Consider the following 23,075-nt stretch of genomic DNA (forward strand, 5'->3'; position numbering starts at 1 on the left):
CACCCACACTCCATTCACACTGCTCCCCCCATTCACACTGCTCCACCTCCCCATTCACACTGCTCCCCCCCATTCACACTGCTCCCCCCCCATTCACACTGCTCCCCCCCATTTACACTGCTCCCCCCCATTCACACTGCTCCCCCCCATTCACACTGCTCCCCCCCCCATTCACACTGCTCCCCCCTCCCCCCACATTCACAATGCTCCCCCCCCCATTCACACTGCCCCATCCCATTCACACTGCTCCCCCCCGTTCACACTGCTCCCCCCATTCACACTGCTGCCCACCCACACTCCATTCACACTGCTCCCCCCATTCACACTGCTCCCCCTCCCCATTCACACTGCTCCCCCCCATTCACACTGCTCCCCCCCATTCACACTGCTCCCCCTTCCCCGCATTCACACTGCTTCCCCCCCATTCACACTGATCCCCCTCCCCACATTCACACTGCTCCCCACCCACACTCCATTCACACTGCTCCCCCGCATTCACACTGCTCCCCGCATTCACACTGCTCCCCCCCATTCACACTGCTCCCCCCATTCAGACTGCTCCCCCCCATTCACCCTGCTCCCCCCTCCCCCCGCATTCACACTGCTCCCCCCCTTCACACTGCTCCCCCGTCCCCCACATTCACACTGCTCCCCACCCACACTCCATTCACACTGCTCCCCCCATTCACACTGCTCCCCCCCCATTCACACTGCTCCCCCCCATTCACACTGCTCCCCCCCATTCACACTGCTCCCCCCTCCCCCACATTCACACTGCTCCCCCCCATTCACACTGCCCCACCCCATTCACACTGCTCCCCCACATTCACAGTGCCCCCCGCATTCACACTGCTCCCCCCCATTCACACTGCTCCCCCCATTCACACAGTTCCCCCCTCCCCCCGCATTCACACTGCTCCCCCATTCACACTGCTCCCCCATTCACACTGCTCCCCCTCCCCCCGCATTCACACTGCTCCCCCCCATTCACACTGCTCCCCCCCATTCACACTGCTCCCCACCCACACTCCATTAACACTGCTCCCCCCCCATTCACACTGCTCCCCACCCACACTCCATTCACACTGCTACCCCACATTCACACTGCTCCCCCACATTCACACTGCTCCCCCCATTCACACTGCTCCCCACCCACACTCCATTCACACTGCTCCCCCCATTCACACTGCTCCCCCCATTCACACTGCTCCCCGCATTCACACTGCTCCCCCCCCATTCACACTGCTCCACCCCCATTCACACTGCTCCCCACCCACACTCCATTCACACTCCTCCCCCCATTCACACTGCGCCCACCATTCACACTGCTCCCCCCATTCACACTGCTCCCCACCCACACTCCATTCACACTGCTCCCCCCATTCACACTGCTCCCCCATTCACACTGCTCCCCCACATTCACACTGCTCCCCCCCCATTCACACTGCTCCCCCCCATTCACACTGCTCCCCCCCATTCACACTGCTCCCCCCCATTCACACTGCTCTCCCCCATTCACACTGCTCCCCCCATTCACACTGCTCCCCCCCATTCACACTGCTGCCCCCCCCCATTCACACTGCTCCCCACCCACACTCCATTCACACTGCTCCCCCCATTCACACTGCCCCCCCCCATTCACACTGCTCCCCCCGATTCACACTGCTCCCCCCATTCACACTGCTCCCCACACACACTCCATTCACACTGCTCACCCCCCCCATTCACACTGCTCCCCCCCCATTCACACTGCTCCCTCCATTCACACTGCTCCCCCCATTCACACTGCTCCCCCCCATTCACACAACTCCCCCCCATTCACACTGCTCCCCCCATTCACACTGCTCCCCACCCACACTCCATTCACACTGCTTCCCCCATTCACACTGCTCCCCCCCCATTCACACTGCTCCCCCCCCATTCACACTGCTCCCCCCCCCATTCACACTGCACCCCCCCCATTCACACTGCTCCCCCCCATTCACACTGCTCCCCCCAATTCACACTGCTCCCCACCCATTCACACTGCTCCCCCCATTCACACTGCTCCCCCCCATTCACACTGCTCCCCCCCATTCACACTGCTCCCCCCCATTCACACTGCTCCCCACCCATTCACACTGCTCCCCCCCAATTCACACTGCTCCCCCCCCATTCACACTGCTCCCACCCACACTCCATTCACACTGCTCCCCCCATTCACACTGCTCCCCCCTCCCCATTCACACTGCTCCCCCCCATTCACACTGCTCCCCCCATTCACACTGCTACCCCCCAATCAAACTGCCCCCCCCCATTCACACTGCTCCCCCCCCATTCACACTGCTCCCCCCCCATTCACACTGCTCCCCCCTCCCCCCACATTCACACTGCTCCCCCCCCATTCACACTGCCCCATCCCATTCACACTGCTTCCCCCCATTCACACTGCTCCCCCCATTCACACTGCTCCCCACCCACACTCCATTCACACTGCTCCCCCATTCACACTGCTCCCCCTCCCCATTCACACTGCTCCCCCCCATTCACACTGCTCCCCCCCCATTCACACTGCTCCCCCCGATTCACACTGCTCCCCCCATTCACACTGCTCCCCACCCACACTCCATTCACACTGCTCCCCCCCCCCCCCCCATTCACACTGCTCCCCCCCCATTCACACTGCTCCCCCCATTCACACTGCTCCCCCCATTCACACTGCTCCCCCCATTCACACTGCTCCCCCCATTCACACAGCTCCCCCCCATTCACACTGCTCCCCCCATTCACAATGCTCCCCCCATTCACACTGCTCCCCACCCACACTCCATTCACACTGCTCCCCCCATTCACACTGCTCCCCCCCCATTCACACTGCTCCCCCCCATTCACACTGCTCCCCCCCATTCACACTTCACCCCCCCCATTCACACTTCACCCCCCCCATTCACACTGCTCCCCCCCATTCACACTGCTCCCCCCAATTCACACTGCTCCCCACCCATTCACACTGCTCCCCCCATTCACACTGCTCCCCCCCCCATTCACACTGCTCCCCCCCCCATTCACACTGCTCCCCCCCATTCACACTGCTCCCCACCCATTCACACTGCTCCCCACCCATTCACACTGCTCCCCCCCAATTCACACTGCTCCCCCCCGCATTCACACTGCTCCCCACCCACACTCCATTCACACTGCTCCCCCCATTCACACTGCTCCCCCTCCCCATTCACACTGCTCCCCCTCATTCACACTGCTCCCCCCCATTCACACTGCTACCCCCCATTCAAACTGCCCCCCCCATTCACACTGCTCCCCCCCATTCACACTGTTCCCCCCCATTCACACTGCTCCCCCCCTCCCCCCACATTCACACTGCTCCCCCCCCCATTCACACTGCCCCATCCCATTCACACTGCTTCCCCCCATTCACACTGCTCCCCCCATTCACACTGCTCCCCACCCACACTCCATTCACACTGCTCCCCCCATTCACACTGCTCCCCCTCCCCATTCACACTGCTCCCCCCCATTCACACTGCTCCCCCCCCATTCACACTGCTCCCCCCCATTCACACTGCTCCCCCCCATTCACACTGCTCCCCCCTCCCCCGCATTCACACTGCTTCCCCCCCATTCACACTGATCCCCCTCCCCCACATTCACACTGCTCCCCACCCACACTCCATTCACACTGCTCCCCCCCATTCACACTGCTATCCCCATTCACACAGCTCCCCCCCATTCACACTGCTCCCCCCATTCACAATGCTCCCCCCATTCACACTGCTCCCCACGCACACTCCATTCACACTGCTCCCCCCATTCACACTGCTCCCTCCCCATTCACACTGCTCCCCCCCATTCACACTGCTCCCCCCCCATTCACACTTCACCCCCCCCATTCACACTTCACCCCCCCCATTCACACTTCACCCCCCCCATTCACACTGCTCCCCCCCATTCACACTGCTCCCCCCAATTCACACTGCTCCCCACCCATTCACACTGCTCCCCCCATTCACACTGCTCCCCCCCCCATTCACACTGCTCCCCCCCCCATTCACACTGCTCCCCCCCATTCACACTGCTCCCCACCCATTCACACTGCTCCCCACCCATTCACACTGCTCCCCCCCAATTCACACTGCTCCCCCCCGCATTCACACTGCTCCCCACCCACACTCCATTCACACTGCTCCCCCCATTCACACTGCTCCCCCTCCCCATTCACACTGCTCCCCCTCATTCACACTGCTCCCCCCCATTCACACTGCTACCCCCCATTCAAACTGCCCCCCCATTCACACTGCTCCCCCCATTCACACTGCTCCCCCCATTCACACTGCTCCCCCCCTCCCCCCACATTCACACTGCTCCCCCCCCATTCACACTGCCCCATCCCATTCACACTGCTTCCCCCCATTCACACTGCTCCCCCCATTCACACTGCTCCCCACCCACACTCCATTCACACTGCTCCCCCCATTCACACTGCTCCCCCTCCCCATTCACACTGCTCCCCCCCATTCACACTGCTCCCCCCCCATTCACACTGCTCCCCCCCATTCACACTGCTCCCCCCATTCACACTGCTCCCCCCCTCCCCCGCATTCACACTGCTTCCCCCCCATTGACACTGATCCCCCTCCCCCACATTCACACTGCTCCCCACCCACACTCCATTCACACTGCACCCCCGCATTCACACTGCTCGCCCCCATTCACACTGCTCCCCCCATTCACACTGCTCCCCCCCATTCACCCTGCTTCCCCCCGCATTCACACTGCTCCCCCCCATTCACACTGCTCCCCCCCTCCCCCACATTCACACTGCTCCCCACCCACACTCCATTCACACTGCTCCCCCATTCACACTGCTCCCCCCCATTCACACTGCTCCCCCCCATTCACACTGCTCCCCCCCATTCACACTGCTCCCCCCTCCCCCCACATTCACACTGCTCCCCCCATTCACACTGCCCCATCCCATTCACACTGCTCCCCCCCATTCACACTGCTCCCCCCATTCACACTGCTCCCCACCCACACTCCATTCAAACTGCTCCCCCCATTCACACTGCTCCCCCCATTCACACTGCTCCCCCATTCACACTGCTCCCCCCCCATTCACACTGCTCCCCCCCCATTCACACTGCTCCCCCCCCCATTCACACTGCTCCCCCCCCATTCACACTGCTCCCCCCGATTCACACTGCTCCCCCCATTCACACTGCTCCTCCCCATTCACACTGCTCCCCACCCACACTCCATTCACACTACTCCCTCCATTCACACTGCTCCCCCCCCATTCACACTGCTCCCCCCCATTCACACTGCTCCCCCCTTTCACACTGCTCCCCCCCATTCACACTGCTCCCCCCCCATTCACACTGCTCCCCACCCACACTCCATTCACACTGCTCCCCCATTCACACTGCTCCCCCTCCCCATTCACACTGCTCCCCCCCATTCACACTGCTCCCCCCATTCACACTGCTACCCCCCATTCAAACTGACCCCCATTCACACTGCTCCCCCCCCATTCACACTGCTCCCCCCCATTCACACTGCTCCCCCCTCCCCCCACATTCACACTGCTCACCCCCCATTCACACTGCCCCATCCCATTCACACTGCTTCCCCCATTCACACTGCTCCCCCCATTCACACTGCTCCCCACCCACACTCCATTCACACTGCTCCCCCCATTCACACTGTTCCCCCTCCCCGCATTCACACTGCTCCCCCCTCCCCCGCATTCACACTGCTTCCCCCCCATTCACACTGATCCCCCTCCCCCCACATTCACACTGCTCCCCACCCACACTCCATTCACACTGCTCCCCCGCATTCACACTGCTCCCCGCATTCACACTGCTCCCCCCATTCACACTGCCCCCCCCCCCATTCACACTGCTCCCCCCGATTCACACTGCTCCCCCCATTCACACTGCTCCCCACCCACACTCCATTCACACTGCTCCCCCCCCCATTCACACTGCTCCCCCCCCATTCACACTGCTCCCCCCCCATTCACACTGCTCCCCCCATTCACACTGCTCCCCCCCATTCACACAGCTCCCCCCCATTCACACAGCTCCCCCCCATTCACACTGCTCCCCCCATTCACACTGCTCCCCACCCACACTCCATTCACACTGCTCCCCCCATTCACACTGCTCCCCCCCATTCACACTGCTCCCCCCCATTCACACTGCTCCCCCCCCATTCACACTTCACCCCCCCCCATTCACACTGCTCCCCCCAATTCACACTGCTCCCCACCCATTCACACTGCTCCCCCCATTCACACTGCTCCCCCCCCATTCACACTGCTCCCCCCCATTCACACTGCTCCCCCCCATTCACACTGCTCCCCACCCATTCACACTGCTCCCCCGCAATTCACACTGCTCCCCCCCGCATTCACACTGCTACCCACCCACACTCCATTCACACTGCTCCCCCCATTCACACTGCTCCCCCTCCCCATTCACACTGCTCCCCCCCATTCACACTGCTCCCCCCCATTCACACTGCTACCCCCCCATTCAAACTGCCCCCCCCATTCACACTGCTCCCCCGCATTCACACTGCTCCCCCCCCATTCACACTGCTCCCCCCTCCCCCCACATTCACACTGCTCCCCCCCCCATTCACACTGCCCCATCCCATTCACACTGCTTCCCCCCATTCACACTGCTCCCCCCCATTCACACTGCTCCCCCTCCCCATTCACACTGCTCCCCCCCCATTCACACTGCTCCCCCCCCATTCACACTGCTCCCCCCCATTCACACTGCTCCCCCCATTCACACTGCACCCCCCTCCCCCGCATTCACACTGCTTCCCCCCCATTCACACTGATCCCCCTCCCCCACATTCACACTGCTCCCCACCCACACTCCATTCACACTGCTCCCCCGCATTCACACTGCTCCCCGCATTCACACTGCTCCCCCAATTCACACTGCTCGCCCCCATTCACACTGCTCGCCCCCATTCACACTGCTCCCCCCCATTCACCCTGCTTCCCCCCGCATTCACACTGCTCCCCCCCATTCACACTGCTCCCCCCTCCCCCACATTCACACTGCTCCCCACCCACACTCCATTCACACTGCTCCCCCCATTCACACTGCTCCCCCCCCCATTCACACTGCTCCCCCCCATTCACACTGCTCCCCCCCATTCACACTGCTCCCCCCTCCCCCCACATTCACACTGCTCCCCCCATTCACACTGCCCCATCCCATTCACACTGCTCCCCCCCATTCACACTGCTCCCCCCATTCACACTGCTCCCCCCATTCACACTGCTCCCCACCCACACTCCATTCAAACTGCTCCCCCCATTCACACTGCTCCCCCCATTCACACTGCTCCCCCATTCACACTGCTCCCCCATTCACACTGCTCCCCCCATTCACACTGCTCCCCCCCATTCACACTGCTCCTCCCCATTCACACTGCTCCCCACCCACACTCCATTCACACTACTCCCCCCATTCACACTGCTCCCCCCCCATTCACACTGCTCCCCCCCCATTCACACTGCTCCCCCCATTCACCCTGCTTCCCCCCGCATTCACACTGCTCCCCCCCATTCACACTGCTCCCCCTCCCCCACATTCACACTGCTCCCCACCCACACTCCATTCACACTGCTCCCCCCATTCACACTGCTCCCCCCCCCATTCACACTGCTCCCCCCCATTCACACTGCTCCCCCCCATTCACACTGCTCCCCCCCATTCACACTGCTCCCCCCCATTCACACTGCTCCCCCCTCCCCCCCATTCACACTGCTCCCCCCCCATTCACACTGCTCCCTCCCATTCACACTGCTCCCCACCCATTCACACTGCTCCCCCCATTCACACTGCTCCCCCCACCATCACACTGCTCCCCCCATTCACACTGCTCCCCACCCATTCACACTGCTCCCCACCCATTCACACTGCTCCCCACCCATTCACACTGCTCCCCCCATTCACACTGCTCCCCCCCATTCACACTGCTCCTCACCCACACTCCATTCACACTGCTCCCCCCGTTCACACTGCTCCCCCTCCCCATTCACACTGCTCCCCCTCCCCATTCACACTGCTCCCCCCCATTCACACTGCTCCCCCCCATTCACACTGCTCCCCCCCATTCACACTGCTCCCCCCCATTCACACTGCTCCCCCCTATTCACACTGCTCCCCCCCATTCACACTGCTCCCCCCCATTCACACTGCTACCCCCTCCCCCGCATTCACACTGCTCCCGCCCCATTCACACTGCTCCCCCCTCCCCCCACATTCACACTGCTCCCCCGCATTCACACTGCTCCCCGCATTCACACTGCTCCCCCCCATTCACACTGCTCCCCCCATTCACACTGCTCCCCCCCATTCACACTGCTCCCCCCCCATTCACACTGCTCCCCCCTCCCCCCGCATTCACACTGCTCTGCCCCATTCACACTGCTCCCCCCTCCCCCACATTCACACTGCTCCCCACCCACACTCCATTCACACTGCTCCCCCCCATTCACACTGCTCCCCCCCATTCACACTGCTCCCCCCATTCACACTGCTCCCCCCCCATTCACACTGCTCCCCCCCCATTCACACTGCTCCCCCCCTCCCCCCCACATTCACACTGCTCCCCCCCCCATTCACACTGCCCCATCCCATTCACACTGCTCCCCCCCATTCACACTGCTCCCCCCTCCCCCCGCATTCACACTGCCCCCCCTCATTCACACTGCTCCCCCCTCCCCCCACATTCACACTGCTCCCCACCCACACTCCATTCACACTGCCCCCCTTTTTCAGTGAATGACCGGGACTTTGGGACCTTATTACCCGATTCACTGATCCATGCCCCCATCATCGAGTGTCTACGGCACAGGCCTCTCTCACAATCTGCACCCTCCCCACGCCGCAAAAAACCCGCCGCACCCAAGGGGTCTCCCACCCCACACAAACCCGGAGATCAGCCCACTAACCTTCCTAAAGAACGACTTGGGGACAAAGATAGGGAGGTTCTGAAATACGAACAGAAACCTAGGCAGCACCGTCATTTTCACTGCACCCACCCTACCAGCGATAGCGGCAGCATAATCCACCTCTTGAAATCCACCTACTTCTGCTCCGCCAGTCGAGCCAAGTTCAATTTATGCAGCTGCGCCCAACTCCATGCCACCTGATACCCAAATATCTGAAACTCACCCCCACCACCCTAAATGGCAACTCCCCCGGTCTCCTTTCCTGCCCTCTGCCATTAATCCAGAACACCTCACTCTTTCCCATGTTCAATTTATATCCCCAAAACTATCCGAATTCCCCCGAAATCTCCTTTAAACCTCCGGCTACCTACCGGGTCTGAAATATACAATAACAGGTCGTCCACGTAACAGCAAGACCCTATGCTCAGTATCCCTCTCCTTAATCTCTCGACATCCTAAGTGCCATTGGCCAACGGCACGTAGAGAGCGGCCACCCCTGTCTTGTCCCACAGTGTAGCCCAAAGTACCCCCGAACTTGCGCGGTTAGTCCGCACACTCACAACCAGCGCCTTATATAGTAGCCGGACCCAATCCACAAACACCTGCCCAAACCCGAACCGCCCCAGCACCTCCAGCAAATACGCCCACTCCACCCGATCAAAAGTATCCGCGTCCATCGGCACCGCTACCTCTACCTCCTGCCCCTCCGACGGCATCGTAATTACATTGAGCAGCCTGTGCACATTTGCCAATAACTGCCTCTTTTCACAAATCCCGTCTGATCGTCTCTTATCACCCCCGCACAAAGTCCTCAATCCACGATGCCAGCACCTTATCTAACTGCTTGGTGTCTACATTCAGTAACGATATCGGGCGGTACAACCCACACTGCTCCGCATCCTTATCCTTTAAAATCAGGAAGATGGAAGCCTGTGACAGTGTAGGGAGGCCTCCCCAATTCCCTCGCTTCGTTATACGCCCTCACCAGCAGTGGCTCCAGGTACCCCCTGAGTCACGATCAATTGAACAAAGACCGTCTGTGGGGTCCACAATGCGTAGGAGGGGTGGGCCACGTGGCTGGGGGGGGGGGGGGGGGGGGGGGGGGGGGGGGGGTAGGCCTGACTGGTGCGCGAGGCGACTGTCATAGAGAGCGTTAGTTTCTTTGTCTCAGCTAGATCAAGCGTGGCCCCTTCTAACAGTCTTTGGCGTATGAGGTCCAACCCAATCCCCGTAACGAATGCCTCCCGCATAAGGAGGTTCGAATGTTCAGTGGCCGTAACGGCCTGACAGTCACAGTCCCGGACGAGTGGGATTAGGGCCCGCCAGAAATCTTCTATGGACTCACCAGGGAGTTGAGAGCAAGTGGCGAGTACGTGCCTGGCGAAGAGCGTGTTCGTATTCTGTGTGTAGTTTTCTTTGAGAAGCGCCATGGCGTCGGTGTAGTTCGGGGCGTCCTGGATCAGCGGAAACACGTTGGAGCTTAACCTTGGAGTACAGGATCTGTATCTTCTGAGCCTCCGGAACAGGGGTGGTCGCTGAGTTGATGTACGCCTCGAAGCAAGCTAGCCAGTGATTAAAGTCCTTTTTGGCGTTGCTTGATTGTGGATCCAGCTGCAGGCGATCCGGTTTGATACGGAGGTCCAACCTTTAGAAAATCTTAGAACAATAAATTGAGGCACGATCAATTGAACAAAGACTAGAGTTGGATACAACTGAGGCTTTATTGCTCTAAGATGTGTGGCCTCCCACAGCAGCTGGCGAAATGGCTGCTGAATGAAGGACATGTATATTTATACTCTGCCTACTGGGCGGAGCCAGCAGGCAGGGACTACCGGCAAACCTGTAGTACAAGTCCTACCTTACACCACCTAATATAGGTGCAACAGTGGTTTACCACACCCCCCAAACTTTTTATGAAACTCTACCGGGAACCTGTCCGGCCCCCGGGCCTTACCCGCTTGCATCGCTCCCATACCATCCATCACCTCCCTCAGCCCAATTGGGGCCCCCAGAACCTGTGCCAGCCCCTCCTCCAGTTTGGTAAACTCAAACCCATCCAGGAATTCCGCATCCCCTTCCCAGTCAGGGAATCCGACTCGTAGCGCCTCCTATAAAAGGCCTAAAACACCCCATTCACCCTCTCCAGGTCCATCACCACCATACCCTTATCATCCCTAATTCTACCAATCACCCTCTCCGACTCCTGCTTCCTTAACTGATGGGCCAACATCCTGCATGCCTTCTTCATACACAGCCCCTCTGGCCCTCTGCTACTGTCCCACTGCCTTCCCCTGAGAAATTAGCCCAAACTCCACCTGGAGCCTCTGCCTCTCCTTCAACAACCCCGCCTCTGGCACCTCCAAATACCTTCTGTCCACCCTCAAAATCTCATCGACCAGCCACGGCCTCTCCTCATGCTCCACCTTTTCCTTATGCTCCCAAATCGATATAAACTCCCCCTTGACTACAGCCTTGAGTGCCTCCTGCAATGTGGCAGATGTGACCTCCCCCGTGTCGTTCAACTCCACGTAGCTCCGAATGGCAGCCCCCACCCGCTCACACAGCCCCTCATCCGCTAACAGCCCCACAAATTCACCACAATCGCTGAATACTCCGAGTCAGCCAGCCGCCCCCCCCCCCCCCCCCCGCAGCACCTTGTTCAGCACAGAAAAGTTGATCTGAGAGTGCACCCGGTGCACATGGGAGAAGAATGAAAACTCCTCCGCCCTTGGCCTCCCAACCCTCCAACACACAAAGAATAACAAAAGGCACGCTCACCATCACTGCTCCCCCTGCCTCAGAATACCCACCCCCAGACATTTGTGAAAAAACACACAAAACTCCTCCAAAGTCCAATGTCCTCACACTCCTCCCAGTCCATTGTCCCTCATAAAGTCCGTCACCTCCCCTAGCATGCCAAAATAAAGCTCCTGTTTTTGGAATGTCACCTATAGGCAGGCCTGGTTTAATACTCCAAACTTCACCCCCTTCTCAAAGAGGGCCGCCTTTATCCGGTTGAACCCGGCTCTCCTCTTTGCCAACTCCGCACCCACGTGTTGGTAGACCCGCAGCTCACTTCCTTCCCAGGTACACTTACTGGTCTGCTTCGTCTGTCGTAGGATCTTTTCCTTATCCAAAAAGTGATGCAGCAGCACCACCATCACCCTCGGCAGCTCGCCCACCTGCATCCTTCCCCTCAACGCCCTGTGCGTTCGGTATACCTCGAGAGGCCAATCAAGTGCCCCCTCCCCCCAACAACGTCTCCAGCATACTTGCCACATACACAGCGGCTCCGCATCCTCAACGCCTTCAGGCGTCCCAACAATCCTCACATTTTGCCTCTTGGAATGATTCTCCAGGTCTTCCAACTTCTCCCTCAGCCTCTTCTGGCTTTCCCGCATCATTCCCAACTCTGCAGCCAATGAGGCCATCTGCTCCTCATCGCCTGCTCCACTTTCTGAATCGCCTGGCCCTGGGACTCCAGCCGCTGCACTCAGTCAATCCCAGATCTTAACGGCTCCACCACTTGGCCAGGTCTTCCAGGGTCTTTTCCCTCTGCTGCTGGAACTTGTTGTTCAAGAACTCCACTAGCTGCTCTGTTGACCATTGGATGGGCAGAACACCCCCGTGTCTTCCGCCATCTTTGCCTGTGGCGCACCACGAAAATTCTCCTGCTCCAACTGCTCTTTCTTTCTCGTGGCACTCCTCGTCCGCTGATCCATGCACCAGCCAAACCTGAGGGTACACCTGCACCCTTTGGGCGGGGAAAGACCAGAGAAAAACCACCTTGAGCGGGAGCCACCAAATGTGCGACCACTCACTCCATGGCCGTCACTGGAAGTCGCGCTGTAACAATTCTGTGATTCTCTGCCACAATGACTGCCTGGCTGAAGGCGAAGAAGTGGGAATGGAGGGTAGTCATGCTTAAAATGCGAAAATATATAACATTTTGTTTACTGGAGATATGTTTGAAACTTGAGACGAGATGCTTGCTACAGTTTGATGCTTGCTCTTTATGCTTCTCTGTTTCATTATCTTCCTTTGACTTATTTTTAATCATTTCTCCATTCCCTTCCCTTGCCAGATACTGTGAATACTTACCCCAGATGCTCAATTTTTCATTCCTCCCTAAACCACAATGGCCTCTGCTGTCATTTCCACTGTCTTGATGTACCCCAGCTGTCTTGTGTGTGTCCAACTGACTGTTAAGTATTTCTTGATGTTTCTGATTCCTGAGCTTATTGACTTTTGAGGCAATTTTTTTGGAATTTTTGTTTATTGTCACGTGTCCCGAGGTACAGTGCAAAGTATTTTTCTTCGAGCAGCTCAACTAATCATTAAGTACATGAAAAGAAAAGGAAATAAAAGAAAATACATAAAAGGGCAGAAAGTCATTGCGTCCCCGAAACCGTCCGCGTCTTCGATAAGCGTGTAGATTTCTGGGCTCACCCTTGAGTGGAGGACTTGCATTTTCTGTTCCTCCGTGGGGGTAGTCGGGGCCGTCCTGATGTACCCGTTGAAACATGCCAGCCAATGTTTAAAAGTTGCTGCTGCATTTGCCGGGTGAGGGTTGATTTGAAGACTCTCTGGCTTGATGCGGAGAGCAGCAATTCTTCAATCTTGTTCATTAAATTGATGTACGATCAATCACTACTGAAGCGAGATTGTAGTCCAATTGAAGGCTTCAATGAACAAGTAGTTACCCCAGCAGCTCCGGTACAGAATGACTGCTGTGGGTGAAACACAGACTCTTGTGCTCCGCCTGCTGGGCGGAACCAGCAGGCAGATTCTACCACTCATACTACAGTATAAGGTACATCCCACCTAGGTACCGCGATACCCCTAATATAGCCTACCACAAGGGCAACACAAGGTACACAATGTAACTACATAACACCGGCATCGGATGAAGCATACAGGAGTGTAGTGTTAATGAGGTCAGTCCAAATGAGGGTCGTTTAGGAGTCTGGTAACAGTGGGGAAGAAGCTGTTTTTGAGTCTGTTCGTGCGTGTTCTCAGACTTTTGTATCTCCTGCCCGATGGAAGAAGTTGGAAGAGTGAGTAAGCCGGGTGGGAGGGGTCTTTGATTATGCTGCCCGGTTTCCCCAGGCAGCGGGAGCTGTAGATGGAGTCAATGGATGGGAGGCAGGTTTGTGTGAGAGACTGGACGGTGTTCACGACTCTGAAGTTTCTTGCGGTCCTGGGCCGAGCAGTTGCCATACCAGGCTGTGATGCAGCCTGATAGGATGCTTTCTATGGTGCATCTGTAAAAGTTGGTAAGAGTTAATGTGGACATGCCGAATTTCCTTAGGTTCCTGAGGAAGTATAGGCGCTGTTGTGCTTTCTTGGTGGTAGCGTCGACGTGGGTGGACCAGGACAGATTTTTGGAGATGTGCACCCCTAGGAATTTGAAACTGCTAACCGTCTCCACCTCGGCCCCGTTGATGCTGACAGGGGTGTGTACAGTACTTTGCGCCCTGAAGTCAATGACCAGCTCTTTAGTTTTGCTGGCATTGAGAGACAGATTGTTGTCGCTACACCACTCCACTAGGATCTCAATCTCCCTCCTGTATTCTGACTCGTCGTTATTCGAGATCCGGCCCACTATGGTCGTATCGTCAGCAAACCTGGAGATGGAGTTGGAACAAATTATGCCACGCAGAATTTTCTTCAACACTTCAAAATATGAGTTTTAAAATACTGGTAGGGTAGGAAACTGCTGATATTAATGATGAAATCTTTTCGGGAACATTCCTGTGTTTGAGGTGTTACCCAGCGTCAGGCTGCTTATATCACCAGCTGTTATTTTCAGCTGATGGGTCCCGAACATCCAGTGGGGATTGTGCCAAAATCCCCTTACCACTTCATCAAATGCCCACTTACACCGTTCTCCGTGAGTTCTCCCACCATGGCAGGTACCGTGTAGTATTGGGATTAATGTGGAATGCTCAATCCACAGATCAAAGAGCATTTCAGATTTGATATGGTTAATGAAGTCAAGATAAATTGCTCAGAAAGGAACTATTTTGGCCACCGTCCCTCGATCAGTGCTAACTGTTCACCTGGAGTTATCCATTTTAGCCTAATGGCTCTCCCCTTTTCCTTTGCCCTTTAATTTTATTTTCTTTCCCAGTATTTGTCCAATTCCCTTTTAAATACTGTCCGTCTCTGCTTGTGCTAAAGCGTTCGTGTTTTCAGAACCCTCCGGTTGTGAACATTCCTACTAACATTATTATGTTGAACATCTTCATCAGCTTCTACGATACGATGGGGAAACACTTTTTTTCCTGGACTTCACCTGTATTTTGTATCTTATAATGAGACATGAACCCCCACTTTCTTTCTTCATTCTGACTCTGTGAGTAACTATTCACAAGCTTCTTCAAGAGCACCTTCTCACAGCAGAACTTCTACCCTGCTAGCCGCCCTCCATTCTTCCACCCTCTGTAAATTTGAGCTCACCTACAGCTCTGAGGTCCATTTCAGAACTCACAACAGGTCCTTTCACTCCTGTGCTCACTGAGCCACATTGGCTCCCGATCCCACAACACCTCATATTTAAAATTCTCATCCTTACATTCATGCCCGCCCATAGCCTCACCTTCTCTCTGTCTGTGTAACCTCCTACCGCCCACTGAGATCTTGGGCGGGATTCTCCGACCCCCCCGCCGGGTCGGAGAATCACCGGGGGGGGGGCGTGAATCACAACAGGTCCTTACCAGCGGGACCTGGCTCCACGGGCAGCCTGCAGAGTCCGAGGGGGGATCTGGCCAGAGAGTGGCCTGGCCCGCGATCGGGGCCCATTGATCCGCGGGCGGGCTTGTGGCGTGGGGGCACTCTTTCCCTCCACAATGGCCGCTGTCAACGTCCGCGATAGCTGGTGCGAAGAAGAACCCCCCAACTCGCGCCAGCCGGCGGAGATTGGCATGGCGCCAATCCACTTCAGCTGGCGTGGCGCCAAACGCTTTGCCCCTGAAGGTGCGGAGGCCCTGCCAAAGCTTCCACTGCCCGCGGGTCGGCTCTCCCCCGACTGTGGCGGCGCTGGACTCAGTCCGCAGCCGCCACGCCGAGTTCCCGACAGAAAATAGCATGAGAGACCCACGCCGTTGGGAACTTGGCCTTCCGGGGGAGGAGCTTCGGTGGGGGGGGTGGGGAGCCTCCGATAACGTCCTGAGGCCGGCCATACGGCGCGCGGTGGACTCCTAGAGTGTGCCGTTCTGGAGGGGGCGGAGCATCACAAAAGCAGCGACGCCCCGATTTCAGCACCAACATGGATTCTGCGGCCGATCACCGAACGTGATTTCGGAGTTGGAGACCGGAGAATCCCGCCCATGGTGGCTCAATCTTTGGATCCCTGAAGTGACCCCTGACCCCTGCAAGCCCCAAAGCACTATTGGAGGGTCACTGGCCCCGCCTCTTCAACACCCATGCAGGGCACGCCCAACCCGATCGCCACCATACACAAAATACTCTGGCATGGTTGGTGCCACCCAGGAACCCTGCCAGTGCCACCTGGGCCCCTTGGCAGTGCCAGGCTGGCAACCAGGTGGCAATACCAGGGTGCCAGGCTGGCAGTGCCAGGGTTCCTGGGTGGCACCAACCATGCCAGGGTACCACCCTGCCCAAAGGGCTTGCACCAGAGGGCCTCCGATCCCCTGGGAGACCCCCACAAATGCCATTGCATCTGATCCTCGTTTGTGGAGACTGATGGTGCTCGCCCGAGGTCTCCAAAGCAAAGGGGATAGATCGGGAAACTGCACATTAAAGTGAGACGAGCTGTCTTGCATTAATATGCAGATTTGCCTAAAAGTGAACCCACCCACAATGGGCAGGATTTACATCGCAACGTCTCGCTAGATCTCGTGAGGTCTTGCGAGCCGGGTAGATCCCGGGAGTCGGGTTTCCCGGCTTCTATCGGCCACGAGGTACCGCTGCAAGCTGCTTTCTGGGTGCAGCACAGCCGTTTGATTGCACCCTCCATCTCCCTCTCTCTTCCTTTAAGACATTCCTTTTAGTCTTCCTCTTTGACTGTCCTGATTAATTGTCTCTGTATCAAATTTTGTTTGATAATACTTCTGTGAGGCATTTCCTCACATGTTGTAGATTTCTTTGAATTAAGGACAGGCATCATATAGTTACAGGCAGTTATTCTTGTTATTTCCACTTGATTTTTTAACCTGTCATTTAAAAAATAAACTGATTGTGATCCTACTTTGGAAACGCTGTGAATGAAATATACACGTTAAGGTCAGAATTCTCCGCCCGTCCCGTGTCTGCGTGGGTCTCACCCCCCCCACAACCCAAAGATATGCAGGGTAGGTGGATTGCCCCTTAATTGGAAAAATTGGGTCATCTAAATTTATTTTAAAATAGAATTCTCCGTCTGTTCACGCTGGCGGGATTCTCCGGTTCCATTGCAACAAATGGAATTTTGGCTGGCCATCAAATTCCCCGTTCTCACCGGCAGTGGTGACGTGATGAACTCGGATCAGAGAATCCCGGCCTAACTATGCCCTGATCATTTTGGTGGTATCTTGGCCTATAATTGTTCCGGGGCGATGGTGACGTAGAGGTAATGTCACTGGACTAGTAATCCATGAGGTCCAGGCTAATGCCACGGGAACTGGTGCAATTTGAATTCTGTTAATAAATCTGGAATATAGGGCGGGATTCTCCCATGCCGCGCCGTATGGGAGAATCGTCGTTCACGCCATTTTTTCCCACGGCGCCGGTCCAACACCGAGGAGCGGAGAATCGGCGCCATTTACGCCGGCGCGTTTGGCACGGCGCCAGCCACAGGCCGCTGTCCGTGGCCGGGCCGCCGATTCTCCGGCCAAGCGGCCGCACGGAAGCGGCAGAGTCCCGCCGGCGCCGTTCACACCTGCTCGCAGCCAGCGGGAACTCTGCGCGTAGGGTCGGGGGTCGGCCTGTGGGGTGGGGAAAAGCGCTCCTTCATCGGGGGAGGGGCCACCGATGGGGTCTGGCCCGCCATTGGGGCCCACCGATCGGCGTGCCGGCCTCTCCATCCCCGGCCCTATTTTATTACGCGGCCGGCCCCTGAACCCCCGCGCCATGTTGCGTGGGGCCAGCGCGCTGAGGAATTCCCCCACACATTTGTGGGTTGGCGTGGCCCAACTGCGCATGCGCGGGTTGGCATGGCGCCCATTTGGCGCCTGAAAGGGAGGCTGGAGTGGCGTGAAGCTCCAGCCGGAATCACTACTGCCCGCACCCGTTTTGCGCCTACGTGAAACGCGACGGCATTCACGACGGCGCGAACACTCTGTCTCCATTTCGGAGAATCACGCCCATAGTCTCAGTGATGGTGACCATGAAGCAATTATTGACTGTTATGAAAACAAAAACTCATCTGGTTCACTCGTGTCCCTTTTCAGGAAGGGAATCTGCCATTCTTACCTAGTCTGACCTACATGTGACCCACAGCAATGTGGTCGACTTTGAGCTGCCCTCTGAAATGGTCGAGGTCAAGGGTAATTAGGGATGGGCAGCAAATGCTGGCTTTGCTAGAAACACCCTCATCCCGTGAAGGAACAAAGAAACAACCATGAGTGGGATTCTCCGTCCCGCCGCACCAGATTTCTGGCGTGGCGTGCTGCCGGGATTCTCCACCTCGCCAGCCGGCCAATGGGGGCCATTGTGGGCAGCCCCATGCCGCCGGGAAATCCCTGGGCTGCGGGCGCAACGGAGAATTCCAACAGCGGAGAATCCAGCCCCAGACCTTAAACAAGTGTGCTGATTAACTAGGTGATTAACATAATATGCACGTTTATTGTTTCAGCTATTGGATTTCAGAGAAGTCGTATCACAGATACTGGGCTTGAACGTGAATGCTCTTGCGCTTCCTGACTATGAGATAATCAAACGGTTGGAAAAGCTGGCCCAAGCTCACCACACCTCCGCCATGACAGCACTGTGCCTGGACAACTCGGTGGGTAAGCTACACCAGGGCTACACGGCAGGATGTGAGGCCAGGCAAAGGTTGGCGGGCAGTCTGAACCATCCAGGTCCCAAGCCAATGACCGCGTTGCCAGCACGAAGACCAAAGTGTGGCTCATCGTAAAACATCTGGACGCTTTTTAAATTGACAGATGCCAGTGAGCAAAGTATAAAAAGTGTTTATACTGATCATTTCGAGACATCACCGCTTATCTGCACCCCTCTTTTCCCAGGATAATCTTCCAACCATAAACTTAAGTGATTGGCCATGGATCAGTAACACCCTCACCAATGTCAGAAGGTTGTGGGTTCAAGTCCCACCCCAGAATCTAGGCTGACATTCCCAGTGGAGCACCAAAGAAATGCTGCATGGTTGGCGATGCCATCTTTCAGATGGGATTGAGACCTTTTTTTTAAAAAAAATATTTATTCAAATTTTCAACAAAACCGCCCCCCCAGCAAGACGAAAGAAACAAGAACACAACAATCAGAAATTATACATTGAATTTCCCCCAGATACAATAAACTCCATATAACATTTAAAAACACAAATGGGGAAAAAAACCCACATTCACCCAAACACCACCCCAAAAGAAACCCCCCCCCTTCCTTCCCCCCCCTCCCCCCCGCCCTTGGGCTGCTGCTGACCTCCTCCTAATGCTCCACGAGATAGTCTAGGAATGGTTGCCACTGCCTGAGGAACCCTTGCACAGACCCTCTCAAGGCAAACTTTATCCTCTCCAGCTTGATGAACCCTGCCATGTCATTGATCCAAGCTTCCACACTAGAGGGCTTTGCATCTTTCCATAGTAGCAAAATCCTCCGCCTGGCTACCAGGGACGCAAAGGCCAGAATACCGGCCTCTTTCGCCACCTGCACTCCCGGCTCATCCGATACCCCAAATAATGCTAATCCCCAGCTCGGCTTGACCCGGGCATTCACCACCTTGGACATAGTCCTCGCAAAACCCCTCCAAAACCCATCCAGCGCCGGGCACGACCAGAACATATGGACGTGGTTTGCCGGGCTCCCCGAGCACCTCCCACATCTGTCCTCCACCCCAAAGAACCTACTCAACCTCGCCCCAAAGAACCTACTCAACCTCGGCCCTGTCATATGCGCTCTGTGAGTAACCTTGAACTGTATCAGGCTGAGCCTGGCGCAAGAGGAGGAAGAATTAACCCTACTCAGGGCATCAGCCCACAGACCCTCATCTATCTCCTCCCCAAGCTCGTCCTCCCACTTGCCCTTCAACTCCTCCACTGAGGCCTCCTCCTCTTCCTTCAGCTCCTGGTAAATCGCCAAAACTTTGCCTTCTCCAACCCATACAACCGAAATCACCCTGTCCTGAATCCCACGTGCCGGAAGCAGCGAGAATGCCCTCACCTGCCGCCTCACAAACGCTTTCAGGTACATGAAAGTGAGGGCGTTTCCCGGGGGTAGCCCAAACATCTCCTCCAACGCCCCCAGGCTCGCAAACGTCCCATTGATGGACAGGTCCCCTGTTCTTCTAATCCCTGCCCGATGCCAGCTCCGAAACCCCCATCCATCCTTGCCGGAACGAACCGATGATTCTCCTGAATCAGGGACCAAACCGAGGGTCTCGCCTCGCCCCTGTGTCGCCTCCACTGCCACCAGATCTTCAACATCGCCGCCACCACCGGACTCGTGGTGTACCTTGTCGGCGAGAGCGGCAGCAGTGCCGTCACCAGTGCCCTCAGGTTCGTGCCCACACAGGACGCCATCTCTAGCCTCTTCCACGCCGCCCCCTCTCCCTCCATTACCCACTTACGGATCATCGCCACATTGGCTGCCCAATAATAGCCACACAAATTCGGCAGCGCCAGCCCCCCTCTGTCCCTGCTACGCTCCAGAAACACTCTCTTCACCCTCGGGGCCTTATTCGCCCATACAAATCCCATGATGCTCCTGCTTACCCGTTTGAAAAAGGCCTTGGGGATCAAAATGGGAAGACACTGGAACACAAAGAGAAACCTCGTGAGGACCGTCATTTTGACCAACTGCACCCTACACGCTAGTGAGAGTGGCAGCATATCCCATCTTTTAAAATCCTCCTCCATCTGCTCCACCAACCGCGTCAAATTGAGCTTGTGCAGGGCCCCCCAACTCCTAGCTACTTGGATCCCTAGGTACCGAAAGCTCCTTTCCGCCCTCTTCAGCGGTAGCTCGTCTATCCCCCTTCCCTGGTCCCCTGAATGCACCACAAAGAGCTCACTCTTCCCTACGTTGAGTTTATACCCTGAAAAGTCCCCAAACTCCCTAAGGATCCGCATGACCTCCACCATCTCCTCCACTGTATCCGCAACATTGCAACAACAGGTCATCGGGATACAACGACACCCGGTGTTCCTCTCCCCCCCCGGACCAATCTCCTCCATTTCCTGGACTCCCTCAGTGCCATGGCCAGCGGCTCAATTGCCAGTGCAAACAATAAGGGGGATAAGGGACACCCCTGCCTCGTCCCCCGGTACAGCCGAAAGTACTCCGACCTCCGCCGGTTCGTAGCCACAATCACCGCCGGGGCTCTATATAGCAGTCTGACCCAGCTGATGAACCCCTCCCCGAACCCAAACCTCCGCAACACTTCCCAAAGATACTCCCACTCCACCCGATCAAAGGCCTTCTCCACGTCCATAGCTGCCACTACCTTCGCTTGCCCCTCCACCAAGGGCATCATAATCACATTGAGGAGCTTCCGCACATTTGTATTTAGCTGCCTACCCTTCACAAATCCCGTCTGGTCCTCATGAATCACCCCCGGGACACAGTTCTCAATTCTCGTAGCCAGCACCTTCGCCAGCAACTTAGTGTCAACATTGAGGAGCGAGATCGGTCTATACGACCCACGTTGCAATGGATCCTTGTCCCGCTTCAAGATCAAAGAAATCAGCGCCCTGGACATTGTCGAGGGCAAGGTCCCCCCCCTCCCTCGCCTTATTAAAAGTCCTCACTAGCAACGGGCCCAGCAGGTCCACATATTTCTTGTAAAATTCAACTGGGAACCCATCAGGCCCCGGGGCCTTCCCCGCCTGCATGCTCTCCAATCCTTTAACCAGCTCCTCTAGCCCAATCGCCGCCCCAAACCAGCCACCTCCTCCTCCTCCACCCTCGGTAACCTCAGCTGATCTAGGAATCGTCGCATCCCCTCCTCCCCCGCTGGGGGCTCAGACCTGTACAGATCCCCATAGAAGTTCCTAAATACCTCGTTTATTCTCACCGCACTCCTCACTGTATTCCCGTACAGTACCACCCGCACCCCCTGCAACCTACCACTCACCATCACATATCGACCTCCATTATCCACTACAATATTCAGTGCCTCGAACGACACCTGATTCCCCACCAGTATTGCAACCCCTCTGTTCTTCGCATCCAGCCCTGAATTAAAGACCTGCCCTACCCATCCCTTTCTCAGTCTAACCTGATCAGCCACCTTCAAATGTGTCTCCTGGAGCATAACCACGTCTGCCTTCAGTCCCTTTAAGTGCGCGATCACCCGGGCCCTCTTGACCGGCCCGTTCAGGCCCCTCACATTCCAAGTTATCAGCCGGATCGGAGGGCTACTCCCCCCGCCCCCCTCCCCCCCCCCCTCCCCCCCCCCCTCTGCCGACTAGCCATCTCCTTTTCTAGGCCAGCCACGTGCTCGCGCCTCCCGCACCCTCCAGTCCCCAGGCGGCGGACTCCCGCCCCGACTACATCTCCTACTTCCAGCTCCCCTTTGGCCAATGCAGCAGCAACCCAGTTTCCCCCCCCTCCCCCCCGCTAGATCCTCATCTTGCCATTTTGCTCCCCCCATGACACTCCCGCAAGTCAGCTGACTCCTGCTGACCCCGGCCTCACCCGCCATTCCATCGACCCTCCAGTGTGAGAATCCCCCCACCCCTTGGCAGTCAGTGTGCGCTCCTCTCCAGCACCGGCCTTCCCCGGCCCCACCCCCATCCTTCCCTAACGCGAGAAAAAGCCCGCGCTTTCCTGAGCCGGCCCCGCCCCCTCTGGCACAGCTCCCTTTTGCGGCCTTACCCCAACTCCCCATCCCCAGCCTCCACCCCCCCTCTTCCTCCGCGGGGCCCTGCCCCTCCAACACTGACGCCCACACTCTCCCACAGCCCCCACCTCA

The 23,075-nt window shown here is 56.9% G+C and overlaps 1 protein-coding gene across 1 annotated transcript in view; it reads left to right on the top strand.

Annotated features, from left to right (window-relative positions):
- The window catches only part of ccdc170 (coiled-coil domain containing 170), a 163,297-nt gene extending 140,751 nt beyond the window's left edge, over positions 1-22,546 (top strand). The window contains exon 13 of the mRNA XM_072505176.1: positions 18,780-22,546. Within this exon, the coding sequence (XP_072361277.1) occupies positions 18,780-19,061 (282 nt within the window). The 3' untranslated portion in view covers positions 19,062-22,546. The remainder of the gene's footprint in view (positions 1-18,779) is intronic.
- Positions 22,547-23,075: the final 529 nt, after the last annotated feature.

Source organism: Scyliorhinus torazame, chromosome 1, assembly GCF_047496885.1.
Source record: "Scyliorhinus torazame isolate Kashiwa2021f chromosome 1, sScyTor2.1, whole genome shotgun sequence".
Classification (NCBI taxonomy): domain Eukaryota; kingdom Metazoa; phylum Chordata; class Chondrichthyes; order Carcharhiniformes; family Scyliorhinidae; genus Scyliorhinus; species Scyliorhinus torazame.